This window comes from Herpailurus yagouaroundi, unplaced genomic scaffold (genome assembly GCF_014898765.1).
Source record: "Herpailurus yagouaroundi ecotype Mexico unplaced genomic scaffold, PumYag 185, whole genome shotgun sequence".
Taxonomy (NCBI): Eukaryota; Metazoa; Chordata; class Mammalia; order Carnivora; family Felidae; genus Herpailurus; species Herpailurus yagouaroundi.
In genome coordinates, this window is record NW_024412416.1 from 9,295,034 (window position 1) to 9,314,907 (window position 19,874).

At 42.2% G+C, this 19,874-nt stretch overlaps 1 protein-coding gene and 1 pseudogene across 2 annotated transcripts in view; one reads left to right on the forward strand and one right to left on the reverse strand.

Moving 5' to 3' along the window:
• AGBL1 (AGBL carboxypeptidase 1) overlaps positions 1-19,874 on the reverse strand; it is an 858,541-nt gene that overhangs the window by 776,930 nt on the left and 61,737 nt on the right. For both annotated transcript variants that reach the window (XM_040493719.1, XM_040493718.1), the window contains exons 4-5: positions 16,273-16,404; positions 12,547-12,640 (exon numbers count right to left, since the gene is read on the reverse strand). In XM_040493719.1, coding sequence (XP_040349653.1) covers positions 12,547-12,640; positions 16,273-16,404 — 226 coding nt within the window. The remainder of the gene's footprint in view (positions 1-12,546; positions 12,641-16,272; positions 16,405-19,874) is intronic.
• Positions 17,586-17,715, forward strand: LOC121042609 (uncharacterized; annotated as a pseudogene).

Sequence of the window (19,874 nt, forward strand, 5' to 3'; positions counted from 1 at the left end):
CACACACACACACACACACACACACACACACACACACACACACACACTGGAATATTATTCAATGGTCAAAAAGAACGAAATCTTGCCATTTGCAACAACATGGAAGGAACTAGAGTGTATTATGCTATGTGAAATAAGTCAGTCAGAGAAAGACAAATATGATTTCACTCATGTGGAACTGAAGAAACAAAACATGAACATAAAGGAAGGGAAGAAAAAATAATATAAAAACAGGGAGGGAGGCAAACCATAAGAGACTCCTAAATACAGGGAACAAACTGAGGGTTGCTGGAGGGGGAGTGGGTGGGGGGATGGGCTAGATGGGTAATAGGCATTAAGGAGGAAACTTGTTGAGATGAGCACTGGGTGTTATATGTAAATGATGAATCACTATATTCTATTCCTGAAATCATTATTACACTAACAATTGAGATATTTAGACCATTTACACCTTATTGATGTGGTTAAGTATAAGTCTACCATCTTACTATTTATTGTCTGTATGTAACACTTGTTCCTTGATCATCTTTTCTTCTTCTTTCATCTTCTTTTGGATTAAATTGAATATTTTTATTCCATTTTATCATCTTTGTTGTCTTAGCTATAACCCTTTGTTTTTTATTATTTTAGTGTTTGCATTAGCATACATTTTTAACTTATCACAGTCTACCTTTAAGTGTTGTTATACCAGTTCATATATTATAAGACCATTGCCAAAAAAAAACACTTTCACTTCACCTGTCCTAACTTTTGTGCTCTTATTATTACACATTTTAACTTTACATGAAATACAAACTCCTGACTACATTGTGATTATTTTTACTGAAATACTTATCTTTTAAAGAGATTGAAATCATAAAGTAAAAATCAAATATATTTATTCATGTAGTTAATATTTCCATGTTCTCAGTCTTTTGAGTAAATAGATCTTTCACCTGGTACCATGTTCTTTCTGCATGAGGTTTTCTTTTAACATTTCCTGTCATGAGAGTCACTACCAATGAATCCTTTTAGCTTCTGTATGTTTGAAAAGTTTTATTCTGTTTGCATTTTTGAAAGATATTTTAATGGCATATAGAATTCCATACTTTAAAGATGTAGCTCAACTATTTTTTCACTTGCATTGTTTCCAAAGAGAAATCTGTTGATACTTATCTTCATTCCCATGTGCGTGTGTCTTTTTTCAGTCATTGGTTTGGAGCAATTTGATTATGATTTGTCTTACGGTAGTTTTCTTCATGCTTCTTGTGCTTGTGGTATATTGAGCTTCTTGGATCTCTGATTTAATAGCTTTTATCATATTTAGGAAATTTAAGCCATTATTTCTTCAAATATATTTTTCTGTCTCCACATTACTCTCCTGTCCCAGGGGCTCCAATTATACATATATTAGACTGCTTGAAATTGTCACATAATTCACTGATGCTCTTTTCTTCTTTTACTTTTCCCTTTGTTTAAAAAAATTTTTTTAATTTATTCATTTTGAGAGAGACAGAGAGTGTGATCAGGGGAGGGGCAGAGAAAGAGGGAGAATCTTAAGCAGGCTCCACACTGTCAGCGCAGAGTCCACGCAGGGCTCAAACTCACAAAACTGTAAGATCATGACCTGAGCTGAAATCAAGAGTTGGTCGCTTAACTGACTGAGCCACCCAGACGCCCCTATTTTTTTTCTTAATTTTCTTTTTTCTCTATGCTTAATTTTAGAAACTTTCTATTGCTATGTCTTCAAGTTCACTCATCTTTTCTTCTGCCAGATCTAATTGACTTAATTCAATCCAGTGTATTTACCTCTTTCACACTGTAGCTTTCATGTCTACAAGTTCATTTAGGTATTTTTTTAATTTTTATTTTATTTTATTATTTTTGAGAGAGAGAGAGAGAGCAGGGGAGGGGCAGAGAGAGAATCCCAAGCATACTCCATTGGGCACAGAGCCCAATGCGGGGTTCAGTCTCATGAACTGTGAGATCATGACCTCAGCCAAAATCAAGAGTTGGATGCTTAATCAGCTGAGTCATCCAGGTACCCCTGGTTTAGGTCTTTTTAAATATCTTCTGCATCTTTACTTAAACTTTAAATATATGAAAATCTGAATAGTTAGAATAACTTCTTAATGTTCTTGTCTGATAATCCTAACATCTATCTCAGTTCTAAGTGGCTTTTAATAATTTATCTCCTCACTGTGGACAGTATTCTCCTATTTATTGGCATGTCTGGTAATTTTTACTGGATTCCAAACATTGTGACTTTTACTTTGCTAGGTGCTGAGTATGTTTGTGTTCCTATCGTTATTCTGAAGCTTTATACTGAGACGGAGTGAAGTTTTTTAGAAACAGTTTTATCTATTCAGGTCTTGCTTTTTAAATTTGAGAGACAGGACCAGAGCAGTGTTCAGTTTAGAGGTAAATACTACCCACTACTGAGGTAAGATTCTTCTGTGTATTCTACCTAATACCCCACAAATCGCTAGGTTTTGCAGTCTGCCTTGTAGAACCAAACATTATATACAGCCTTGTGTGAGCACTAGGCATTGTTCCTTCCATTCCTTTCAGGTGGATTTCCCCTAGCTTTGGGTAGTTTCCCTACAAGTATGCACTGATCAATATCCAGATGAATTCTTAAAGGAGAACCTCTGAAGTCATCCAGAGTTCTCTGTGTCTGTACAGCTCTCTTCCTTTCAGCACTCTGTCCTATAAATTCTGGGCACATTAGTGTCTCCAGACTCTCAGTCCTCCCCTTAACTCTGTCCCATCAGTGCTAAGCCATCTACCAAGTTGTATCTGGGGTCCATAGCTCTGCACTCAACCTGGAAATTCTCCAAGTCATTAACCAAGGTAATTTAAAGGTCCATTTCTCAGGGATCACTGCCCTTGGTCACCTGATGTCTCGTATCTTTAAAAACATTGTTTTATATATTTTATCTGTGGTTTGTTTTTTTCATGTAGGAAAATAAGGCTGTACCCAGTTCTTTCATATTTGCCTAAAGTAGAAGTTGTGTGCTTAGTTGGGATCATACTGAATTTTGAACCTTACTTTTTCTAGTCAGTATTTTATCATAAGCAATTGCCATTGGTATACATCATTCCTAATCTGTTTTTTGTGTGTTGCCTCAATACATAATATTATGATATATAACTATATCAGTTTTACTATAATCATCCCCTGTTATCATAGTTTTTCTGGTTATAATATTCCCAATTATAAATAATACAATGATTGATATTTTTGTGCACATCTTCATCACTGTCTTCAATGTTTCTTTTGGACAGATTTCAAGAAGTGAAAAAAATTGAGTTAATAGAAGCTTTAAAAAATATTATATACATCATCCAAATGTTCTCATGAAGGCTTTCTCAACCCACATTCCTAGGAGCATACAGGAGTGCCTGTCTTATTGAATCCTCACCAACATCATTTTTCAAAGTGTTTGCTACTCTAATGTGTGAAATTGGTGTCTTGATCTAAACTGTGTTTTCTGATTATTGGCAAGTTGAATATTTTTATGAGTGTATCAGTTTTTCTATTTTCTTTTTGTGAATTATATATTCCCATTCTCTTATTGTCTGGTAAGATATTAGGGTGTTTCAAATCAATTTGGGTGAGCTTCCTGACCTTATTTTCTTGCAATATAGTCCAGCCTTATATAAACCAACATTTTTTCATGATTTTTTTTCTTTTTTTCCTTTTGTTGTCTTTGCCTTTGTTTCTACCCCTACCAGGAAGTTGTACTTTTATAATCTTAATGTCTTAGAAACTCTTTCCCTATTTCAAACCAAAAGCTTCCTTCTCAGTGAATTCCTCCTTGCCAGTTCTGGGATAGACTAAGATCTTCCTTCTTCAAACATCCTCCCATTATAGTATTTATTATATTGGTTTACATGCTGATATGTGCATGTACTGGTAAGCTCCTTGAGGACAAGGACTATTTAATTTAATCTCGAAGCTCACACATCTCTCCTGATAATAAATACCCCCAAAACACTTACTGAATGAATAAATAGCCAATAAAGAGCAACTCATACAAACTAAGTGTTCACTTATTTCACTGGCATTTATTAAATACTTCTTATGTACCACATGAAAGAAATTCAAACCTAACTTATAATAATTCATTTCTTTTAAATGGCAGTCTATTGTTTTCTAGCCATTTTTCTCATTGGCTCTTTTGAATATAATTAATGATATCAGGAGAGCTAATATTGCAATAGCACTACAATTAAACTTAGAAAGCCTCTGATCTGTTCCCATCCTGCAATCTCTGCCTAAATTATTAAGAGCATCTAGCTTTAGGGGCACCTGGGTGGCTCAGTTGGTTGAGCCTCTGACCAGATTTCAGCTCAGGTTATGATCCTAGGGTCTTAGGATCAAGCCCCACATCGGGCTCCATGCTGGGCATGGAAACTCCTTAAGACTCTGTCTGCCTCTGCCCCTCTCTCCTGTTCATTCTTGCTCTCTTCCTCTCTTTCTCTCTCAAAATAAAAATAAAATTAAAAAATAAAAGCAGCTATCTTTAGATGACTATACATCTGCATAATGACTTCCTTTTGACCCTTTCCTTTCCAGCTAATTGAGTTGGCTTGTCACTACTAAGTGAGCACATCTCCAGGCACAGCACCCCCACAGGAAAATTAAAGTGTGTTTCCTTCCCCGATGTGCTCTATCATTTTTGGTGTCTGAGTGTGGAATCAATCCCTGAAGAATTTGGTAATGGCCTATTAGACATATCACTTTCCTCAAAGCAAAAGGTGAAGATCACAATAGCCTCTATTGAGAGGGTCTTTTCGTACCTCCCTCCAGTTCTTCAAATCTCCTCCCCCACATATTTGCAGGCAGTTTCAGTATTGTGTGGAGTGTATGATTTACAGGAACATACAAACCTCTTTACAAAAGCTCCTTGCTGAGTCAGGCTGGGCTAGAAGATTAACTTCTATGGAAAGTGAAAGTTCCTAAGTGCCTGCCTCCAGTCTCCAGGGGAATAATGTGGGTAAATCGATGAAGAGATACAGACAGTGCAGGCTTCAGCAGATAAAGATGGAAATGGAGTTTCGATAGAGAATCTCACCAGGGTGAAGTGGCACGTGTAAAGCCATCCCAGGATACGCAGGGTCCAAGATTTTCTATCTTTTTTTCAGAGCCTCTTTCCATATGATTTGATGCACCCAAAATCAGCATGTCAATAACTTTGTGTTTGCCCCATCTCATGTCATGCTAAGGAAGAAACACCGTGCCAGACAGTGGCAGTAATATGCTTGCCAAGCCACCCAACTTTATTAATTTTTTAAGTTTATGTATTTTGAGAGAGACAGAGAGAGAGCACAAGTCGGGGAGGGCAGAGAGAGAGAGAGAGAGAAGGACAAAGGATCCGAAACAGGCTCTGTGTTGAGAGCAGAGAGCTCGATGTGGGGTTCGAACTCATGAATCATGAGATCATGACCCAAACTGAGGTCAGATGCTTAACAGACTGAGCCACCCAGGTGCCCCAGGCCATCCTACTCTAATCAAGGACTGACCATAGACTCTCAAGACAACCTCTTATGCATGTGCTCCAAAGCACTTCCCCCTCCTCAAGTTATCTGGTCCACATTACTCAGGTGGCAGGGGGTCAGAGAACAGAGGATCTCTCCCCAAATGGAGAGAAACAGACTAGGAGCCCTGCATGGATGGCACCACCAATCCAAGCCCATCTCAGTTACCTGGGAAGTACTTTATACATTTCAAGGAAGGCTCTCCAACGTGCATGGCCACCAAAAGCACAGGGCTCCGGTCTAAGGGCACTTCTGGATAAACACATGATGAGAATGTGTCCACACAACAGGAAGCTGGCCCATTCACAAGGCCAACACTGGGTCAGAAAGTTCCTACCACACTGCATTGTTATTGTTACCACAAACTCACCAGCAACTAGACAACACGGTCCACCTTCTGCTGTTTTCAAATCCCCATGCCTAGCACCAAGATAGACATAGAATATTGTTGATTAAATGTTAAAAGTCCTGGCTCAGGGCATGTTTAATTTTCACTGTGCATTAGAGCATCTTAGAGAAATGAATAATGTCCTGAAATTAGGATAGAAGGCTCAGTTCAACCTCTCTGGGTTTCAGTGACCTTATCTTAAAAATGAAGGCATTGGACCAGCAGATCCTTAAGGGCCTTCCAACTTTAGATCCTATGACTTGAATGTCTATGGCTGGCCCTAAGCAGGGAGAGATCACTGACTTCCCAAGAAGCTGAAAGGGATTTAAACCAACAAACCGAGTTGCCAAAGCTTAATACATGTAGGAAACTATTCATTCCACCATCAGCTAGAGGCTTGGAGTCAGATGGCAAATGTACTAATCACTCTGTCAGTAAGCTGAGCCATGGTGCACGCTCCCAGTATCAGCACTTGTGGGGCTGGGGTGGAATTTTTTTGTTCCTACTCCAAGGTATTTGAGTCCAAGTGATCTGGAGCACACAGCTTCTGAACCCCTAATGTGAGTCCATGTCCTGGAGACCACAGAGTCTAATTATATTGAGTGGAGAGCAGCAAAAAGTCACAAAGCCATTAATGTGGAGGTAGGAGGAAATGAACACCCAGGGAGAAATTCAGAAACTATTTTGAGAAACAGGAAAATTTGCTTCTTTGTCTTGGTGACAAAGTAGCTGAGTCACCCAATCGCTCATAATCTCAGGGAACCCATTAGCTTTGGTTGAGTCCCCACTCATCTGTCAGATAAAGTGGAATGGTGTGATGGTTGGAGAAAGCCCAGAAGGCCTGGCTCTGGGAAAACACAGTGATTTTCAGGGGAGGGAAAAGAGGAGCAGGACATTTTTTATAGCTCATAAATTGAAGATGAAATCACCATAAAGGGCTGCCAATGAAGCAATGCCCACTAATCCTGCACTCAGACAAAGCTCAAATGCCAGAGATGCCTGGAGATCGGGCCTTTGAAGGGAGAAGATCACCCAAAAGTGTTCTGAGCCCAGGGAACAAATGGGATGGACAACAGGAAAGTAAGTGGGAGAATTTGCTTATGGGGCTTGCTGAAGACCCATATATCCATCTCCTGCTGTCACCAAGGTGTCTGAGCACAGGTAGAATGCATAGCCTCTGAACCCCACGGCCCCATGCCAACCCAGGCCCCCCAGGAAGCCCTGAGCCTAAAAAGTGTAAATCACAGCAGGCGAGCCCTGCTGAAAATCTGAGAGAACATTGAAGGGATGGGAATATCGGAGATGCTGTCCTCTGTGACAGTGAGACCAGCATGGTCCCTAATGACACACTTCCTGACCTCCTATGATCTTCAGAGAACTCCAGAGCAACTGAAGGTGATGGATGAAGGAACCAGCTCAGCCAGTGGACGGCCGAGTCCTCTTATTCAAGGAGTGGCACAATGATCAGGGAATACAATGAAGTTTAAGAACCAGCTTCTCTGCTGGAAAACTCAACCCATTTCTGATCAATGCTGATGCCTTTATGGAAAAGACAAGTTGGTATTGTTTAAAGTCTTAGGTGGTATACTGATGACAGCAACTGGTAACTCAGCTTCAAAGCTTGGGTTAAACAGCATGGTGTGAGAATCCAACAGGATCAGAGGGGATGTGGCCATGCTTTGGAAATGGCCAAGTGGATGAGCAGTGAAAATGGCCATTCTTATTGTTACCAAAACCCTTAAGCTCATTCTGGAAATGAAGGAACAAAGGAAGCACAGCTCCCAGCAGAAAGCGTCTACTTCTGGAACAAACACAAGCTTCTCTAAGGTCACAAGATGATTCAGTCACAGACAAGCAATCCTTCTTTGCCTCAATAAATTTTTCTACTTAGTGAAACTGGACAGCACAGAGACAGCTTTGGTGCAGATAAACAAACTTGTTCACAGTAGGAACAAGTTAGCAAGAGCCAGCTCGCCCTGGCCCAGTATCATTTCTCCCTCCCTACTGCTATAAAAAGCTCCCCCATAAATGCTAAAGCCCCAACTGAATCAATCATCAAACCAAATCCTGGAAGCCTATCTGAAATACTAAGCAAAGTTTTAACATAGATGTTGCCCCTTGCGTCCATTCAAACTCAGATCACTCCCTTCTGCCAGACTAGGTTGGTTCCCCAGACAACTGTAAGGAAGGGAGAGAAGACTCACAAGTTTTTCTTTCCCTCTAGTGAGTGAGATTGTGTTCTCTTTCAAGCTGAGGGTCACTGCTTCTCACTCTCCTAGAATGAGCTATTGCCCAGAAAGCACCTCAGTCCCTCACACAACAGCATTCTTGGAGGCCTGCCATGCCATGTCCCAGGCATGTTTAGATGTGATGGAACCATGCACGTGGAGCCAGCTGGGGATCAAGGAGGAATGGGTTCATAAATAAAAGGTGTCCACTTTAATGCACATTCAGTAAATGTTGGCTTTTATCCACCACCAGATAGGTTATTCACAAAAACATTTTTTTAGTTAAAAAAAATTTTTAATGTTTATTTTTGAGAGAGACACACACACACGGAGTATGAGTGGGGGGAGGGGCAGAGAGAGGGGAGACACAGAATGTGAAGCCGGCTCCAGGCTCTGAACTGTCAGCAGAGCCCAAGACGGGGCTCAAACTCATGAACCATGAGATCATGACATGAGCCGAAGTCAGACACTTAACCGACTGAGCCATCCAGGTGCCCCCAAAACATTTTTTAATTCAATTAAGAGCCTTCCATAGTCCAGGCACTTGGGTACACCCTATACAGAACAGCAAGATAAGAGAACTTGAATTCTACCTTTAGAAAGGTTAGAATTTAGAGAGAAGGGAAGACACACAGGCCAATGTAGTACAGAGTTAAATCCGGTATGTGTTAAAGGAAAGTATGAATGAAATGTTAGAGAAGCACTGAGGGAGAAGATTCCTTCTGTCTGGTGACCTGGAGCAGTGGGCATAAGGTGGGGCCTTCAGAGTGGGGAGAATCTCTCCACTCAGTAAGGCAGCAATGCCATTCCAGCAGAAGGTCAGACCTGAGGAGAGACTCGGGGCAGGAGGGGGCATACCACATGTGAGGAGAATAGGCTAGAAACAGAGTGAGGAGGGACCAAAGGATGGAATAGATATTGGGACAGGTTCTTCATTGCTTTGAAGTCAGGAAAGACCAGGTAGAGGGCTGTAGAAGCAAACATGTTCAGGCTGGAGTGCTGGTCGTGAGGGAAGAGGTGCAAGCCAACACAAATGCATGGCAGGAAAACTATGCCAACATGGCAGGTATTTGGGAAGTGAGGAAGGCCAGGCCGGGAATAACCGCCTCCCTGGGGGTGAGGATGGGCACAAGCCACAGAGGGTTAGCAGTGCCCTGTACGCCCCTTCTCTCTAGAAGGTGTGTGGTGAGTGCCTCTGTCATAAATCTCACCCTGAGTACTCTGTGGAGACAGGACTTCACTGGAGGACAGCTGCACCACTAATTTTAGGTTTGTGCTGGAGAAGTAGGGCTGGTTTAATCTCCAGGGCAGGGAGGAGTCTAAGTGACAACCCTGGGCATCGGCTTCTACAAAGGCACCCAAGGATAACTCTCCAATAGCGTGCTATCATTTGGAGGATGATACTCTGTAGGGCTATTCATGTCCTCTGACATGGTACTTTCATCCCTGTCCTGGAAGACCCCTTCGAACCCATAGGTGCTGGCATCCAAATAGAGTTGAACACAACTCATGTGGGTACATCTTAGTTACTATTTGGGGGCATGGAGTCCATGGGAGAAGGTGGGTAGGGGCAGAAACTCGCTATTTGCGTGCTTTCCTCTGGCCCTGCTGCCTGATCTGAAGCAGCCAGCCGAGGATCCAGTAGGATTTGTATTAACAATGGTTAAGAGTGTTACGTCACAGCAAAGTTTACAAGATTTTTACACATTATGTCTTAATGTCCACAACAAACCCAGGAGGTAGGACTTGGAATTCATACTTGGAGAAATGCAAAAGCTCCATTAAGGAAGGTTAAATGAGTTGCCATGGAATCTGCTAGAATGAGGGCGACAATGCTGGTCTTCAGATTTCAGTGCCTTGGTACTTACCTGGCTATGGGGGGCTGGGAGTAAGGCAGAAAACAAGGCAGCTGTGGGAAAGAATCCGAAAATGGAGGGAGCAGACATTTATTTAGCCTTTGGGAGGAAATAGCCATTCGATTGAAGAGAAAGACTCCCCTATCATTAAGCAAATTGCTCTACGAGTATGAGCCATTTAGACGGCAACAAAAATTTAAACAAACTTTAAGTGTTTATGATCGTCTTACATATGGTGGTTTAGAAATAAAATGCTGGAAATAAACCATGTAAGACACTCCAGTGGTGCTTTAAGAGCTAAGGCTCATGTATCAGACGGGGTTTAAATCCCAGCTCTTCCACTTAAATCCCAGCAAATCACTTAACTTCTTTCAGCTTCCATTTTTTTCCCTGTGAAATTGGGCACAGTAATAGCACCTGCCTCACAGAGAAGAGGAAAGAATCAGATGGGCTAACACCTGCTAAGAGCTCAAGACAGGGCAGGGCACATAATGAATGCCATGGTCATGATCGCCATATGGTAGAGGTTGGTCAAGAAGGCTCTTCTCTATGGAGGTTTGGTATTAATTTGGCATTTGGCTCAAGAAGGGGAAATCATTTTGCCCAGATTTTATAGAACAGACCAGAAATGCAGAAATCGGCCTGAGTTCCCTGAAAGGTTCCTTTTGTCATTGCAAACATCCACCCCTGTGAATCATTTTTTTTTCCCATAGCACCTTGATCAGATCTACGCCCAAATTCAACTTGCTTTGCAGAAGAAAAAGAGCAATAGACATAGCAACTTGGCATGAGGCTCTGAGAAGGGGCTTCTGTGCATTGTCACTCATCCTGCCCCAGCTTGGCCTGAACAAGGAAAACAATAAAACCTGTCAGGACCCCAGAAGGGAGTCTAGTGCTATGGTTGTCTAGGAAGGCTTCTTAGAGAAGCCTTCCAAACAACATGGCACCCATTTGGCAGGAAGAGATGACTGGGTGAGACTCCTCTGTGGAAGGGCCCAGCAGCCATCCCACAGATTTTCACATAGTGTCCGGGAGGCAACCACATACTCCGGAGCTGCCAAACAGATGAATGGAAACACCAGCAGATTAGAAGAGGGCTTGTTGATAGAAGAAAATGATCAAGTTAATGGACTGGTAACCAAAGGGTGTGTTAAGACTACAGATGCCAGCAGCAAAGGCCTACATACGATGATAAACACCACGCACATCCAAATCACACATATCTGAGTGGACTTAAATGGAAGTTTAAGATGGAAGTAAAGTACAATTACAGAAAAATCAGGAAAGTTCATCTTTTTCAGTCACTGAATTTGTGACTCTGAAGTTTTGTATTACTTGCTGAGGATCCCTTGGTAGAATTTAGTTGAATCTCGCTTTGCAATACATTTGCTCTCCAGAGGTTTCTAAAGTGAGGTGCATAGAACACTGACTTCTCCCCAAAACAGTGGTCTTTGAAAAAGCTCAGTTCCCTGGCCATATCAGGTGTAAGACAAGGTGTCCTAAGTACCCATCATGGATATTTTGGGTGTGTGTGGGCTTTACAAAGGCTCAGGGAAGTCTTACCATAAAGGAATCTGTGTAATTTTGTTTAACTCAGTGCCTCTCAAATATATTTGATGAGGATTTTTTTTTTTTTTTTTTTACTGAAATAGAATGTATTTCACTCTAGGAAATGCTGGCATAGAGAGTCGCAGGTCAGGATGGATGATAATGGCATAATGGTGGTGACCCAAGAGAAAAATAGTCAGGTGGAACAAGAGCCTAAGATTGATGCTGAGGTGCAGAAAATCTCCTGGCTGGGCATGGAAATGCTGCTTTGCCAAATGACCCCATATATCTCAGAAATTGGCTGAATTCTTTCTAATATTCTTTCAAGGTCCTCGCTGAGTCACTCCCATAAATGATGGATCTTAATGGTTCCGAATATCTTCTATGTGTCTAACCATCTCCCTTTTTAAGTTTGTGATTCACGCCACGCCAGCAAGCAGGGCCAGAGAGAGGGGGCTGAGTTTCATTTTCTAATCATAAAAGTACATCTCAAACCCAGCAAGCAACCAAGATGGACTATGCCAATGCCCGGATCTCATATCAGAAATTTAACCGGCTGCCTCTAGAGATGCCCTGAGGAGTGTTACCTCTGCCTGCCATTTCTAGACTGTTTTTTAAGGGCTACGCAAACTATGTAGAATTGCTAGGAGTAAAAGGGACACTAGAAAGCTTCAGGCAAAACACATGGGCTTTTGAGTCAGAAAGATCTGTTTTCAAATCCCAGCCCTGCCATTCCTTTGCACTGTGATCTTGGATAAAGCTCTCTCCACATGGTAGTTTCCTCATCTGAGCATGAGGGTGATAACGTCATTGTGAGGATAAAAGAAAATGACACATGCAGTTGGGGAGGGATGCCCGTTGAGACAGCACAGTCATTGCACCATATCTGCAAGTGGGTAGTCATCATTCAACTCAACCGGAAGCACCATGAGAAGCCACAAGGCCTTCTTCATCTCTGCATCTATTACAAAGAGGGGAAAAGCACTACAAAAGTGCTCTGTACCTGATTATTCGGGTGCGCTTCTGGGTGTAAGGGGTGATGACCTTGAAAAGAAGTTCCATTGCTCCATTAATTCCCAGCATGGCTCCTGTGGTGACTGAGAAAGACCAAATCACAGTAGTTATTGAACCATCTGAACCAAGAATTCTTTTTAGCATTACAGAGTGGCCCTAAAAGATAGGGGAGATCCATTACCTTCTTTGCAAAAGGTCACTTAAAAGCAGAGAACCTTTATGTTCTTTTCATCCTTGGCTTGGAAACAAAGATCGCCTATAAAGCACACATTATCTTCTCACACTATCTCCTCAAAGGGGGCCCAAGCCATGAAGTTATGTTTTTCATTTCTGATGTCCCACTGTACTTCTCCATTGTATTCTTACTCAGAATAGTCAAGGCAAATGCCAAACAGAAGATTTTTCTGTAAGTAGATCTTTGCGTGTCAATTCAAGTCGTTTCATCCACCATCAACCTCCCACATGTTACATACATGCACACACATACAGTCATGCACACACAGGGGTAGACATGCATATACACACACTGCTAGTATATCGCAAAATACTCTCTTAGACATATTCTGCCATTGGGAGACTTCACAATGAAGAAAAGCCACGGGTGGATGGGTTAAGATTCAATCCAGCTTGGACTGACTCCTTTAAAGCTCTAAGAGGCAACCTAATAAAGAAAACAGCTCCCTTTCTTTTGCACCCAAGTTCCCTGGTTCCAAGTTCCCTGACAATTTTTGTAGTTGGATCTCCCATGACTGAGGCTAAGACTTCATGATGCCCCTATCTATTAGCATGTTAAGGGAAGAATTAATTCTTCCCCCTCTGAGATAACTAGCCTGGGAAATTCTTGCCTTTTTGCCCAAGTGGATGGTTATGAAAATATAGTCTTAGATCTGAATGACAAGAAATAAGTAAATGGGTATTTGGTCAGATGAGGGGCTTCAGATACATATTTTGGACCCAAAATGTCTGGACGTCACGCTCATTTCCAGTGATGCTCTGGCCCCTCTGCAACATCCCCAGTCCCTCACTTCATGCCGCTCACTTCAGGAAGGGCCCCGGTCATGTCAAAAACTAAGGGGAACCTACAAGATACAAAATGGAATCAGTTTGGCAGGGGGCAGGAGTGTCAGAGAAAGAAAGAAGGATGCTATCTTCCAAGGTGTGACTCTCTTTTCTCTTCCCTCCACTGCACTGGTGTGTTGAAACCAAGACTTACAAATGCTTTGTGCTTTGGGCCAGGCTTATTCCAGGCAATATGAGTGGGAGCAAGGGGGTCATGGGGAAACAGAGAGAGGAACAGGGAGGCTTATCCTGGCTTGCTCCAAGCCCCAGGAAAGAAGGATAAATGAAAATCTGAGGGGGGGGGGCTCTAATATAGTTCATCCCAGTACAGTCCACCAGAGAGAGACTGAGGCTGATGTCTTAGTGATTACAGAGACCGAGTGTTCCTGGAACATTCTCTATGCATATGTCCCTCCTGAGGCTGGTACAGGCAGTAACTGCCTGGATCAAAATTCAGGGATTTGGCAATCTAGTCCTGCCCATCAATCTTCCACTCTCATGGCTACTAACTCAGCCCTTTATTTCTAAACTGGGAAAACATGTTGGAGAAATCTCTTGGCAAATCATTCAGCAAAATTCCCGTATTAAGTAGAGTTAGGGAGGAAATAGTTTTAGGAGCACAGATTCTAACATAGAAGACTTTAGGCTTGGACTTGAAAGATGGGAACAATAAGAAACCGCCCCCTGAGTTCTTCCTGGCTGTCTGCCTGCCCAAGGTCAGACCTCTGGCAGCTCTGTCAACATCCCCATTGGCCAGTAGAGAGCTGCTGAGGGTTCACTGGCTGTCACAGACCCATTATGGCTCCAGCCAACTCCTTCCACAGATAGGAGCTGTTTAGAAAGCTGCCTGGAACATTCAACAGTGGCTAACAATTCACCAAAGGGACAGCAATCCATCCACAGGATTCGTGAACTCTGCTCACCTCTCATCAGTGAAGTCAATGTATACAGAGTGATAGTATAATTTTGTTAAATAGCATATGAAACATTTCATTGGTACAATAAATACAGTCGTAGAACATGAGACAAATGGCCAGCCCCTCATACCTACAGGCAAATCCCAGCATTTCTTTAGAGCTCCCCACTAAAATGAATTCTTCAAGATCTCTATAACCTATATATATGAGAAGAAAGCTGGGTTATTCAGCCTAATAACTATTGTTCAGGAAACCAAAATGAGATACTTCAAATCTTGTGCTGCTGGCAAGTTCCAGATGGGGGTGGCAGACTTTCTGGCTGCTTATTAATGAGAGTTGCCTTTTACATAGCTCCTCACTTAGGTTTTTCTTAATTAAAGATGGACTGGTTTATATAGATCTTATCGGCCTCTCCCAAATATTCTCTGATTTTCCTGGTCAACATATGAGTGTGGGAGGAGGCTTTATCTGTGAACACGGAGTCAAGGATCTATCTTGTTTCTTCCTAGAAATACTTTCTCTTTATGGGTCCTTCATGGTTATTAATGGAATTAGCCAATGAAATATGACCCTACTAAGGATCTTAGCAGTTCTGAGGACAAAGGGAAAAGCCTCCACCTTTCCCCCTTATGTGTGTTCTTCCTACCTATTATTTCAAAGGACTAAGGGAAAAGAGTAGAGCAGGGAAGGAAAACTAATTGAGCAAGTGCTATGTGACAAACATACCCATGAACGTCACCTCACTTACCCCATCTACCAAGTCTATGAGCTCTTATGACCACCATAATTTTATAAAAGAAGAAACCAAAGTAAACAGGTTAAATGCCCATGCCTTAGGACTCCCAAAGAATGAAGTCAAACCCAGGTCTTCCTGGATCTAAGCCATGTTCTTCCCTCTAGAGAGCATTACATCACTTTCACTGTGCAGGAAAGGGGCTCAGAAAAGAGAAATAACGTCTGTGCTCATTCTATGTGAGATAGAAGGTACAGAATCTAATCTGTTCACAGGAAGTGTCCCCATATGGAGAGTAAACATGAGTTTTAGAGTTAGAAACTCAGCCCCCAAACTTGTCTGTATAAATTCAAGCAAGTACTTCACTCTTCCAAGCTTTGTTCTCTTTTTCTTAGCTATAAAATGGTAAATGGAGATACAGGATTGTTAGGATAATCTGAAACCATCCAGATCAGGAGACAGCAAATAAATATCAAGCCGTGTGCTGGGACGCATCTAGCTACCTGAAGGACTATGCTAGAAGCAGTGAGAGATAAAACAAAGTAAAAGATGTTTTGCTAAAGGATGCTGTGATCAATAAGCAACTTCAGGGACACAGTAGGGAGATTTGTGATGTGAAGGGTCATTGTTGACATTGCCCTGTGCCTTAGATATGATAAGGCCTGAATGAAGTCCTATGATGTCTTCTGCCACAGGTCTTTCTCACCTTGTAGTACTAATAGAGAGGCCTAGAGGACTCTAATAAGTGGTTCCCAATGGAAAACAACACTGACATCTAACTCGGGAATGAGCTCAAGAGTTCTGCCTGGATGAGGAAAAGACAAAGAAAGAAATTCTCACCTCTACAGCCTCTAGGACAGGAGGCTCCTCATGGCTTATTGATCTTCTTGGGATGACATGTATCCTCCACCCACACCCTCCTTCCAACCCCCAGCCCTAAATGGTTTGTAGGTGTCCCGCCCAAGTCGGGAAGCCACTCCAGAAAGCCACAATTTGAGTAACTTACCACTGGAGGAGAACACACGCAGAGCCCAGAGACAGTGGAGGAGGTTCTGACTGTGAGATAGGTTCTTCCTGGCCAGAATTAACGTCACATCAAGTGCTTCCAACTCCAGTGCCTTCTGTCCAAACTTTTTATCTATGAACACAAAGCAATCCATCTTAGCTGTGTTTCCCACGAATTCTGAAGGTTATACAATGCATGAGGAACAGGAACGCAAAGACAATAGAGGCAAGAGAATGATGATAGCCAATGAGATTTATGGATATAGCAGAAAATGCTACTAGGTATGTTCCCATTGGAATGAGATGGCTCAGAGAGCTAAGGCAGGGTATATGCGGAGTCCATTTATTCCTCATGTAATATTTACAAGAGGCCTTGTGGATTGTGTGACTCATACCCCCTGTATGGAAGCATGTTTCTGGCTGTCCTCAAATACGAATTCCAGTTTAGTAGGGTATAAATTTCTTCCTTTAAGATAGTTCTAGAATATAGGATACGTAAGTTACCCAACATTCAAATGCAATGTGTAGAACTTGATTGGATCCTTCTTTGAACACGTCTGTAATTTGCCTGTTGGGATATTTGGAGAAACTGAAATGAGGATAAATTATGCATGCATGTTTAATTTTGTTAGATTTGTAATCACGTATTAGGGTTGTATAGGAAAATATCTCTTTTCAAAGAAATGTACTCGAACATATTTAAGAGCAAAATTCTACCTGTAACTTTCCTTAGAATATTTTGAATAAAAATAAACAGGCGAAGGGGTGCCTGAGTGGCTGAGTTGGTTAAGTGCCTGTCTCTCGATTTCAGTGTATGTCGTGATCTCACCGTTCGTGAGTTCAAGCCCCACATTGGGCTCCTTGTTGACAGTGTGGAGCCTGCTTAGGATTCTTTCTCTCTCCCTCTCTCTCTGCCCCTCTCCCATGCTCTCTCTCTCAAAATAAATAAATTAACTTTAAAAATAAATAAATAAGGTGCCTGGGTGGCTCAGTCAGTTAAGTGTCTAACTTTGGCTCAGGTCATGATGTCACAGTTCATGAGTTCAAGCCCCACGTAGGGCCCTGTGCTGACAGTTCAGAATCTGGAGCCTGCTTCATATTGTGTCTCCCTCTCAGCCCCTCCCCCTGTCGCACACTCTCTCTCTCTCTCTCTCTCTCAAAAATAAATAAACATTTTTAAAAAATTTTTAGTAAAATAAATAAATAAATAAACAGGTGAAGAAAATACGGCAAAATGTTAACAATGGTTAGGCCTAAGCAATAAAAGGTCATCTTTCTATATGATAGAGAGCTTTATATTAAAAAGTGAAAACAAGCTTTGTGCAGTGGCAATATCATAGCCAATGAGGTTTATCTGAGGCATGATTATTGCTAATTAAAAGGTGAAAACATAATGTAAGATAATAAATTTTTCTTCACAAATTTCTCTAAATTACGATCCAAATAATCTGGTATTTAGTGCTGCAGGTAGGTCATCATTATTTTAATAATTATTAAAGCATAAATAATTAGCAAGCATAAAAAATAAGGGGAAAGTACCTTTCATTCTCTGGTTCTGGCATTTCCTATAACAGGTGGCTGTGCCACCTGTCACATTTGTTTCTGTCCTTCCCAAAGCACAATGTCCAAATTGCTACGTTTGTTTTTGCACAATACAAGCACTATCAGATTCGTTGCAGTTGTAAATGAGAAAAACAGAGACAGTGTCCCAAACCTGGTTTATCAATATTCACCTCCAGACCAAGACACCAGCGAAGAGGTGGTGACCAAACTAATATGACCAGTTCCTGTCACCAGAAGCGAAGCATCTATCGGGCTCTACTCCCGAGCAGCCAAGCTCATTTCCGTTCTGTATAGGTTGGCCAATGGCAGCCTGCATGGCAATGGTGAGGACTACAATCTGGTGATGGCAGAGGCCGTGGTGATACAATGACAACAGTTCGCAATTTGGAAATCAGGGCCCTGGTACATCTCTCGTCTTTCTCCTATGAAACCTACATGACTCTTATTTGCCAGGCCTCTGGCCCCACACACTAAGCAGGTCACTTACAACCTCAATCCTTACACCAACCCAAGAATTAAGTACTGATACCTCCATTTTATAGAGGAGAACCCAATGGTTCAGAAAGGTTAAGTAATTTTCCCAGGGTCACACAGCTAATAGTGTCAGGGCCAGGCCTGAAACTCAGGCATGGCTTCCCAGTTTATACTGTTTATAACCAGAGTAGAGACTGTGTCTCTTCAATCTTTTTCTTTTTAAAAACATTTTTTAATGTTTATTTATTATTGAGAGACAGAGAGAGACAGAGCATGAGCAGAGAAGGGGCAGAGTGAGAGGAAGACAAAGAATCTGAAGCAGGCTCCAGGCTCTGAGCTGTCAGCATAGAGCCCGATGAGGGGCTCAGGCTCACAAACTGGGAGATTATGACCTGAGCTGAAGTCGGATACCCAACCGACTGAGCCACCCAGGTGCCCCTCCTCAATCTTTTTCTGAAGTTCACTTGACCACACTTTGCTCTGACTTCTTCTCATCCTTCAACTATTGGCTCAAATGTCACTTCTTCCTGACCACACCATCTTAGAGGAACATCACCCTGTTTTTCCCTCATAGCTACTAGCTAACTATCAGAGTCTGCTACTGTCTAGTTAATTAATCACCGTCTGCCCTTGCCCACTTGAATGTAAGTTCCATGAGAGCAGGCCCCTTACCTCTCTTGGTCACCAGAGTTCCCAGGGCCTAGTATGGTGCCCAGCCCTAGGAGATGTGTAGTAAATAGCTGGTTGAATATTCAATGAATGAGTTATACTGGTTTTGTCTAGAACACACTCATGCAGGTGCTGGCTGGTGCCTGAGTCTTAGTCATTGTTTGTGGAATGTTGAATGGACGCAGCAGCGATCCAAACAACGAAAGGTAAGAGTGCCCCGGAGTCCCTGTGTCCTGGACTGTTGCTGGCTGCACTGGACAACAAAAGCCCACGTTTCACAGCCCCTGGGCTTCTCAACTATGACTTACGTAAGACCGCACACAATGGGAGCTTAGCTAGTATGATTAGGCTGCAAGGTTTACATGCATCCTGAGCACCCAGGCTTTTTGAACTGTGCCCCACGAAGTTCTAAGGTTTTAGGGAGGTGTTTCAGGGCTTTCTCTGAGACAAAAGAAATGGGAATAGAGCATAAGTGGAAAGAATTCTAGGCCCCCATCTTCTTTTCTACAAAGGAAGCTCCACTTCCATGTGACTGATGGTAATGGGTTTAACACTGGCCTCCCAAAATTCATGTCCACCTGGAACCTCAGAAGATTATCTTATTTGGAGACAGGGTCTTTGCAGATTTAACTAGTTAAGATGAGGTCACACAGATTTGTGTGGGCCCTACATCCAGTGACCAATGTCCTTGTAAGAAGAGGAGAGGACACAAAGGGCACATACAACAGAACACCATGCGGAAATGCAGGCAGAAAATGAAGTGATGTGTGTCCAAGCCAAGAAGCACCAAGGATGGCTGGAAACACAGATGCAAGGAGAGAGGCTCCAAACAGATTCTCCCTCAGATTCCAGAAGGAACCAACCCTCCCAACACCCTGATTTCAGACTTTCTCACCT